At 49.4% G+C, this 10,342-nt stretch overlaps 1 protein-coding gene across 3 annotated transcripts in view; it reads left to right on the top strand.

Moving 5' to 3' along the window:
* LOC134672465 (protein split ends) overlaps positions 1-10,342 on the top strand; it is a 163,174-nt gene that overhangs the window by 139,461 nt on the left and 13,371 nt on the right. For all 3 annotated transcript variants that reach the window (XM_063530389.1, XM_063530388.1, XM_063530387.1), the window contains exon 12: positions 202-341. In XM_063530389.1, the coding sequence (XP_063386459.1) occupies positions 202-341 (140 nt within the window). The remainder of the gene's footprint in view (positions 1-201; positions 342-10,342) is intronic.

Below are 10,342 nucleotides of genomic sequence, written 5' to 3'. Positions count from 1 at the left end.
TTGATGCAATAGGGTTGTTGACACATAACATGTTGAATTGTATAACTAAATCTAGTTACATAGACAGAAAGTGAGCAATTTAACACAATAAATTGGAAACTCAAATAATATATGAGAACTCACAACAAACCTGATCGATTGATACCATTCATAAAAAATTGTCAAATACCCTATTTGTGTAACATATGCGCTAAATTGCAGGGCCGGCGAGGGCGAGGCCGCGGGGCTGCGGGCCCGCTACGGCAACGTGGCGAGCCTGCCGCGCGGCGCGCACCTGCCGCAGCCGGCGCCGCACCTGTCCGCCAAGCCGCCGCAGGCCGCGCCGCCTTTACACCACCCTGGTAAGTGAGTGAGTGGTAAACTGGTAACCGTAGTGGCAGCACATTCATTCATTATAGTCTAATAAATACCCTCCCTCCCTCTGGGGGTAACCCCGGCACTAACTATCACATTATCAACTCAAGGTCAAGATAATACGAACGAGCTCAAACTTTATGGGGTTGCGTATTTTTTTTTTCAGCGTTCCGATCATCTTTACGCCCATATTGCATTGTCATCTTACTTAACTATGCACAATCTAAAAAGTAATTGAGAAATAGTTTGCAGATTTTGAAGACTACTTATATAGTTATAACATTGCAAGTTAAATATGTAATATATAGCATTTAAAACTATCTGTCAAACACCAACATATGATTAATCCAAGGGCCCAACGCTTTCTGTTCTATTTGACGGCGCAGCAACTAGTATCATTTCTCTCTCATTGCTCTTTTAAAAATGTCGTTTGTCAAAAAAGGACAACCATACTGCTGACAAGATGGACTTCAAATCCAAGTGTCCCCTTTTTAGGTGACCCAGGTTGTGCATGTGTGCGTAAAAACGTATATGTGTGCTCTTTTAGGGATGTGAAAAGTCGATTTTATAAAAATTTTACCTTCCAATAAAATTATTATTATGTTTCCTCTCCACATCGGATATCTTCATTGAGAGAGTAACGCGATCGTTGACCAATGATGCCGCTAGCGTCTATGTAGTCGCTCCGCCCCACGCCGTGACGTAGTTCCGCTTCCACTTCCTGCGAACCGTTGCTCGCTTCCCGCTACTCGCCACCGCCATGTCATTGTTGAGGAGAAGTACCGTCGGCATAAAAGTAGCCTAGTAGCCTGCCAGGAAGGCATTACTCAGATATCCGATGTGGATAGGAAACATAATAATAATTTTATTGGAAGGTAAAATTTTTATATTATGTGTTCCGTACTCCACATCGGATATCTTCATTGAGACCTGTTTATTATCTCCTGGTGGCGAGTTAGCGGGCGCGCAAGCGATAGGGCTACACCTACTGTCATAGAACTCAGAGAAAGAACAAATATGTATACACCATATTGCAACCCATGAAATCACAGTGACTCGTTATAATGTGAATTACAGGAAATTGAGAATTGAAATTGTAATCTCAGGTTCGAATCTGACGTTAAAATGGTTTAAGAGAATTCTCATTCGAAATCGCATCCGATCCGCAGAATCTCGGCGAGTCATGTTCCCAATTAACATAAGCGAAAATATCGCTAAGTGAATAGCTTTCCAGCCAATTTAGTTATTAAGTACATCGTGGATCAAAAGCAATCGTAGGCGAGGCCGGCTTGGATGAGACTGTGGCTGAAAGAAATAAGCGAAGTGTCCCTTAACATTTTGTGTAATTCCCGCAAGGTGACGTACCCAGACTACCTACTTATACTGGGTCTATACTTTATTCCGGAGCTTCTAAGAGTCCAGTCGGTAAGACACGTTATCTGGTTTAGAGCCGAATTTCGGACACAAAATAATAGCGTTAAAGTTATCTATGTAATTGCCCGGGCTACAGTGTAGTAGAGTAAGGTCATTGACCCTGCGGCCTGATGCTAACAGCAAAAGTGCGGCAGCTATTCTATCGTACTTCTTCTAACGTACCTAACGTTGTAGGGCTATTTAAATTAGGGCAAGTAGATGTCTCGCGTCCCAAGCTGGTGCTTTGGGAGGCGCTGGTCTCGCTATTAATGGCGTTGGAAGAAGGCATAGTGTCCGATAGTGGTTCATACACAGCACTTGTGAGAGGCTTATGAACGAGTATCGTTCTGAAAGCTAACATGGATAATAGAAATAGACGTCTGAGATAGCTCGCTACTTCACTGGATAGAGGTACCTGGCAGTTGATCTTATTTTTGATGCACCATAAAGACTGTTAAGAAATACCGTGGCACAGTGCGAGGGCTCTCGAAAGCGGAGGCCGGCCAACAAGGCGCCTGTCAGGTGAAGACAGTCTCGGCGGCTGCTGGGCGCAGCTGCCACTCGGGCGCGCAGTGAATTCTTGATAAACCGTCGCCCTCGGGGGTTGTACCGACCTGCTTGCATAAGATGAGGAAGAAAGTGGTGCGAGGCTTTCGGCAGCTCCGTGTTGCTGGGGACTGCGAAGGCTTCACCTTCCTCCATGAACTAAAGTTTGCGAATTTGAGACTGAACAGAAGGCATTGAGTCTCATTTCTGCGAGAAACTCTGCAGCAAGGCAGGCCTGTATGTCGCGAAAAAGAAAACTTTCAATCGGTGTGTTGTGCCGCGTGTCCCACGTGATGTCTAGGAGCGTGATGGTCTAATTCGCTTTATCCGAAGAGACACCCTATATCGAGTTAGTATAGGGCATCGAGTTAGTAGCATGCTTTTAAGGAAATCGAACTGATGAAATCAAGTCTAAAATCGATTTTGGCGCTTTGCGTAACAAAACTGTTTCGATAAAGTCGAATACAGACAGATGGAAACTGCTGGAGTCCTCCTGGCCCCTTTCTCTTAGCACCGGAAACTCAAGCTTGTTCAGGCGCAGCGGGTTTATTTGTCCCATTTTGTTTATTATGGCTTTTCGCACGAGTTCGTCTTTGTAAGACGGAACTTAAGCTGGAGAGCGCGAGCAAGCAGAGATAATTATGTGAAGTCTGCAGACTTTTTCGATGCCTCTCACCTCGGTTTCGAGCGGTCGCACAGGGCCTTGTCGCTAGCTGTTCTCCGGTTGGACCACTCCATGGCCTCGAGAAGTCGTAGGAACTTCGAAGCGACACAGCGAAGTCGATCAGCACCTTTATGAAGCCCGGGAACACGACGTATTTTCCTCTGAGTATCGACATATCTTACCGCTTTCAACTCCGGGCAGTCGAGCCGCGCTAGGACGGGGCTCTTTACGACCTTGTCTGCCGTCGCCGGAGGATTCTTTAACCGAAACCAAGAGCTTAGCGGTCTGTTCGTGCTGTACCATACCATACCTATACCTGCACCATAGCTATAGGCGCCTGCGTACCTCAATGGAACCATGTGGACAGGACAAAACTGATACTGTGGCGCCCAGCGAGCAAGGGACGACATCGTCGTAGTTGCAGCATCGGTGGACAGCATCGGCGTGATTGTGGCAACCGCCGCCGCTCGGGAGGCGCCGGTGCGTGAAGCTAGGGGCGCCATCGTGGCGGCCGGCTCGGGGGGGGGGGGGGGGGCACCGGTGCCTGAGGCCGGGCGGCTCATGGCGGCCGCCACTGGTTCGGGAAGCGCTGGTGCGTGAGGCGAGGACCCATAGTGGCGGCCCGCTCTAGAGGCGTTGTCGCGTGAGGCGGGCGGCTCCATCGTGGCGGCCGCCGCCACCGGCTCGGGAGGCGCCGGTGCGTGAGGCGAGAGGCGCCATCGTGGCGGCCAGCTCGGGAGGCACCGGTGCATGAGGCGGTCGCCGTCTGGCTGGCTGGTCTGGGAGGCACTGCTGTGAGGCGAGAGGCGCCATCGTGGCGGCCAGCTCGAGAGGCGCCAGTGCGCAGGTGGTGGTGCCATCGTGGCGGGCGGCTCGACAGGCGCCGGTGCGCGTGACGGACGTTACCGGCACGGGAGGCGCCGATGGCTAGGCTCGTAGCTGCACGCATCATCACGGCGACGCTGTTGCCCTCGGCGGTGCCATCGTGGTGGCCACCACCGGCGCGTAGGTCACCAGCGACGTCATGACGGGCGGCAACCAACGCGGCGATCGTCGCTGTACTCGTAGCATTTCCACTGCTTACACGTAACTTACCTTCCTTCCGCTCGAGCAGTCGGGACGCAGAAGCGGTCCGCCTTCACCTTGGCGCGATCCACCCGCGATGCGCCCGCAGCTGCAGGAGCGGGCGTGTGACGTCTCGCAGAGCCACACGGATCTCTCGGAGTCCCGCTGGACTGGAAGCGTCCGCACCGCAACTGCAGCAATAGGAGCGGGCGTGTAACGTCTCGCGGAGTCCCGCGGACTGGAGGCGTCCGCACCGCGACTGCAGCAACAGGAGCGGGCGTGTGACGTCTCTCGGAGTCCCGCGGACTGGAGGCGTCCGCACCGCAACTGCAGCAACAGGAGCGGGCGTGTGACGCCTCTCGGAGTCCCGCGGACTGGAGGCGTCCGCACCGCGACTGCAGCAACAGGAGCGGGCGTGTGACGTCTCTCGGAGTCCCGCGGACTGGAGGCGTCCGCACCGCGACTGCAGCAACAGGAGCGGGCGTGTGACGTCTCTCGGAGTCCCGCGGACTGGAGGCGTCCGCACCGCGACTGCAGCAACAGGAGCGGGCGTGTGACGTCTCTCGGAGTCCCGCGGACTGGAGGCGTCCGCACCGCGACTGCAGCAACAGGAGCGGGCGTGTGACGTCTCTCGGAGTCCCGCGGACTGGAGGCGTCCGCACCGCGACTGCAGCAACAGGAGCGACTGCAGTAACAGGAGCGGGCGTGTGACGTCTCTCCGAGTCCTGCGGACTGGAGGCGTCCACCGTGGCCCGCAGCGTCGCGGTGTCTCGGAGTCACCTTGGACGACAGCAGAAGCAAGACGCGGCGCGCGCGGGCGGGGGCGGGCGCCGGGCCCGCGCCCCCGCGCCGCGGGACGGGGCGCCCCGGTCGCGCCGCAACTAACAACACGAGGTACTCCCAGGCTACTGCCTGAGAACCCTCCTTTAGTGACGAAGTAACTTCTGAACGCCAATAAAATTAGAATATCTTAAACTGGCTCACCGGATGGTTCGAGACAATCCAAACCTCCTTAACGGCGAAGCGCGGCACCCGACAGCGGCGCGCGCAGGCCGTCCGCCGCCGCGCCGCCGCCGCCGCCGCAGGCACGATGACCGCACGTTCCCTCTCCGATGCGGAGCGACTTGTTACCACTTGTTAACAAAAACCACTGACGCACTTCCTACTTCGATCTCGAAAATGCGAGTTAACGGTAACGATTTTAGCAGCATGGAATGTGAAAATTAATTTAGCAAGAAAAAAGTGGGTAGAATCGAAAAGCACCGTTCGATGACTTCGATCGCGAGACCGCCAAAAGACTAATAGTGGCGATCTCTGCCATATCTCACTATTTAATCGACCGAGCTTTGGATCGGAAATGTTAAAGCACCATGCTGCAAAAATATACGCAAAAAATATTGGCGGACCATCGGTCAAGACGGTCGACGAAACAATGACATGGCGGTGGCGAGTAGCGGGAAGCGAGCAACGGTTCGCAGGAAGTGGAAGCGGAACTACGTCACGGCGTGGGGCGGAGCGACTACATAGACGCTAGCGGCATCATCGTTCATTGCTCCAAGCATTATTAGGGCTGGCTGGCACAACTAGACGTCCCTTTGCGTGCACGACCACAGATCGCGCGCGGTCGGCCGAACGTTACTGACGGTGTCAAATAAGTAAACAAGTGTTTTCCGCCAAAAAATGGAAAAAAGTGATAGTGATACACTAGAAAACACCCTCATAAGGATGCTTCAACCTTTAGAACAAAAAGTGATTAATTTATCGGACAAAATTGACAGCGTATTAAACGAAATATCCGAAATTAAATCGCTGTTAAATGTAACGAGAACCGAGGGGACATCGAAAACGACCAGTAAAGTTGAGAACAAAAGCGCGCTATCGACACCGAGCAGCAGTGCATCTACGCCCACTAGTCGTCCTGCTTCAACGCATGTGCAAGGAACGCGTGAAACGCGCGCTGCCGCAGCGCGCACGAAAGAGAGGCTCGCGACCCAAGCAAAACTACCGGCTAAATTGAAACAAGTGAACCAGCCTGCCAAAAAACAATCCCCGGCACTGTCGACCGCCACGACAAAAGAAAAAAAGCTGACAACGAAAAACACAAATGATAAAATATTAACGACTGCAAACTTATGCACAAATATAAACAATCATATTGAAGACACGCATAGGGTTACTGACATAAAACATGCAAACGACGAAACTAATCCTGAAGGCGAGTTACCCGACGGTGAGTGGGAAAAAGTCCAAAGTCGCAATCACCGCAAACGAAGCCACAAAAAACCCCTGTCAATAAAAGGGTCCGCTGAAAATACCGAACTCCGCGGAGTTGAAGTCCTTCGGTACCTACATGGATGTTTTTTCAAAAATGATTCGTCACCTGAAACTATAATTGAACACCTAAATAGCATACGCAATGGGGTCCAATATTCCGTTGAATCAATACCATCAAAAAGGGACACATATAAATCCTACAAAATTGGCATCCCATCAGCAGTCTATGAAGATTTCCTAGTGACAACGGCCTGGCCCATTAACACCTGCATATCTGAATGGCAGCCCTTTCTCAGACCCAGGGAGCCCAGATCTCCCAAAACGGACTAAATCTGCAAATAATAAATCAAAAGCGCCTGCCCAAAGGTCACAAATAACTGTTTTACATCAGAACATCAATAGACTGGCAAACAAAACCCTTAGGATCGAATCAGAGCTCCAGACCCGAAACCAGTCAGTCGATATACTATGCCTGACAGAACACTGGCTTGAACAAAGTCAAATAAAATCTGTGAACATATTGAACTACCAGCTGCGCGCCCAGTACTGCCGATCCTCTCGTGCGGGAGGAGGAACCTGCATCTACGTGGAATCCAGGATCCCGTGCTTCGAGCGCAAGGAGGTGACCGAGCTATCTGTGGAGTCCCACTTTGAGGCCTGCGCCGTCGAGTGTGTAGGACTGGACCTCGTCGTAGTATGTGTGTACCGCCCTCCAAACGGTGACGTAAATTTATTTCTAAGCATGTTTGATAATTTACTACGTTTAAATACCATTCAAAGTTATAATGTGTTGATACTCGGCGACATAAACATAGACATACTTACGAAATGTAATAATACAAAATACCTACTTAATTTAATTAAACAATCGGGATTTAATCAGCTTGTAAACGAACCAACTAGGGTTACAAATACGTCGAAGACATGCTTAGATCATGTATACACTAGATATGAGCGCCGATAGGCATTTAGCCGGCGGCGGCGCGCCGGTCAAAATCGGTCGGCGGCGGCGGCGAATCGGCGGCGTGGCCTTGAAACACCTTTGATTAATGAAAAAATAATTTAAACCGACATTTTACCGAAAAAACATGTTTTTGCTGTAGGAAAGTTATAAAATAAGTGCATTTTTCAATTTCAAGGATAATTTATTGAATAAACGTTCGAAAATAGTTTTATATAGTATAAACACTCGCATAAACCAGTATCGCGCTTCATCAGAGCCAGTCTTAATCTTGGTGAGGCCGTGGCCGGAAGATCTTTGCGAGGCCCTTATCTTTTGTGCTAACTAAACAGTAGCGGATTGACTGTATCATCAGGAAAACGTAGAGTCGATATTCTAAAGAGCCGAAGTGAGGAAAATCAAGCTTTTTCGTTAACCAAATCAACCCAACAAAACCGATTTATGTCTAAAGGTGAGGCTCGAGGCCGAGCTCCACTTAACACCGAAGACCTGATTCCGACGCCTTCCCATGCGAGCATGCGAGGCCAGAGGCTGAGCTGCTGGTATTAAGCATACAGCTTAGAATCGAACGCCAATTGTGAGCTTGGCTGACGGCCGAATGCCTGGAGCGCCGATTGCGGTGCGCTTCTGTGCAAGGCCGAAGATCAAGCTGCAAGAGAGCAGAGCTTAGAACTAGTGGTCCAGTGTAAGCAAGTCCGAAGGCCGATAAAGACCGAGGCCATAATGTTAAAAACTACGAAAGCGCCTGTATCCCCATACAGGCGCTTTCGTGCGAGGTCAAAGCCCGTGCTGCAGTGGAGCTAAGATCGGACAAAAACCAATGACCAAACATTTTAAAAGCGAGTCCGAAAGTTGAGCTCCAAACAGAGCCGAAAACTTGGCGATTCAGATAGCGGCATACTTCCATGCGAGCGATGCGAGGCCAAAGATTGAGCTTCGAGAGAGGAAAGTTTGAAATTTGAACAATGGCCAAGTTTAAATGAGAGCCGTTTTCGACGCCCTTCCTTTGGACGTGAAAACGCTTAATATCTGAAATTAACCCCTTTTTATACATTTTAAAAACATTCAGCCATGCTTGCAATGGTTAATTTCGCGGCGAATGACGGATTACCTAACCAGCTGGCAAAATTTGTAATTTCGTTGTCCTAAGACTAATAGCGCGGTTACCAGACAGAAAAGTTTGAATTTACCTTCGATATTTTTGAATTATATGGATCTCCACCCACAAGATGGACGGGCGACCTTGTTAAGGCCGCCGGAAGACGCTGGATGCGGGTTGCTTCCAACCGGTACGAATGGAGGTCCAAGGGGGAGGCCTTTGTTCAGCAGTGGACGTCTTATGGCTGAGATGATGATGATATGGACCTAAACTACCTTTTGAATGTCTATAAGCTATTCAGAGTGGCACCGTTAAAGATCTAAACTAGATAAAAGTATCTAACAAGTCGCACCTATTAGTATCTAACAAGGTCACGCCGATGCCACGCCGATAGCGCAGCGTCGGCGGCGGCGGCGCGAAAATTTCGTCGGCGGCGGCGGCGCGCCGGCGCGGCGCTCATATCTAGTATACACCAATATAAAAAAATGTGATATTAACTCTGTAAATTGCTTTGACATGCATCTTTCAGATCATTTGTCTGTAAACGTTGTTGTTGACATCCATAACGAGAACGCGACCAAAAACCAGCACACACTAAAAAGAACCTTTTCTAGCCAGAGTAAAATAAGTTTCACGCAAAGCCTTGACCTTTACAATTGGGAATCAATCCTAGAAAAAGACTGCTGCCCAGGTAAACAAACTGAACTCGTTGTGAATGTCATCAAACATTTTTACGAAATACACTTCCCTATAAAAAAACAACTAATGAAAAACAATGCTGGTTCATGGGTTAATAATCAAACAAAAAAGTTACGTCAAAATATCCGTAAAATTAAAGTTTTGTTATCATCGGCGCCCGACGACGCCGAGCTGTGTACCGAACTAAATAAGGCCGAATTGTTGTATTGGGCAGAGTTAAGAAATGCACGTAGCTGCTACGTAAATAACAAAATTTCAACTACCAGTGACAACATGTGTCGCAGCGTATGGCGCATAATCTCGTCAGAAACATGCAATAACAATAAATCTGCGAACACTGCGATAGACGTGTTTATCAACAAATCAGCTGGTGACAACAATGGCGCGCGCGCCGCCGCTGCCGCCTCACAACTAAACCGGTATTATATAGAAGTAAATGAAAACAATGCCATCCCATGCACGCGCACCGCTCTTCAGTACCTTGAACAATACCTGTTAATTAAAACACCACCACGGTATCAATTTGTGCCCTTTTCACTTAGCGAAATAGTCTCAGTATGTAAAAAAATTAAGCGCAAAGAGTCTAAGGATATAAATGATATGACAACTCGCATAATTGATAGCCTGCCCCCAAGCGTAATATCGTTACTCTTATTACTTTTTAATAAATGCGTTAGCGCGGGAGTCTATCCTGACGCCTTAAAACAAATAAAAGTACATCCTATTTATAAGGGTAAAGGAGACATGCATTCAACCAAGTTTTACAGACCCATATCAATAATTCCTGTCGTATCAAAGATTTTTGAGGGTCTGTTATGTAACAGAATGATGGGACACGTCACGTCTAACCAACTACTAAACGTCCAACAATACGCTTACCAGCCCGGGCGCTCAACGTCGGACGCAGTCCGTGACGTCACGACGCGTGTGCTCCAGCATCTCGAGGACGGGCGGCAGGTTGCAGCAATATTCTGCGACCTGTCGCGTGCCTTCGAGATGATAGATCACGCACTGCTGCTGGACAAGCTATCACACTACGGCTTCACTGGTAGTTTTCATGATACCATTGCCTCGTACTTAAACAATCGTAAACAATGTACTTACGTCCACAACACAAGGTCTGCAATGGAGCATATTGGCAATAGCTCTGTCCCTCAGGGCTCCGCGACCGGCAACAACCTGTTTTTATTCTTAATTAACGACATCACATCTGCCTGCGCCGATCCGGATTACGTAATGTTTGCGGACGACACGTGTATTATTGTTA

Source organism: Cydia fagiglandana, chromosome 17, assembly GCF_963556715.1.
Source record: "Cydia fagiglandana chromosome 17, ilCydFagi1.1, whole genome shotgun sequence".
In the NCBI taxonomy this organism is placed as follows: Eukaryota; Metazoa; Arthropoda; class Insecta; order Lepidoptera; family Tortricidae; genus Cydia; species Cydia fagiglandana.
This window is presented reverse-complemented; position numbering and strand designations above follow the sequence as displayed.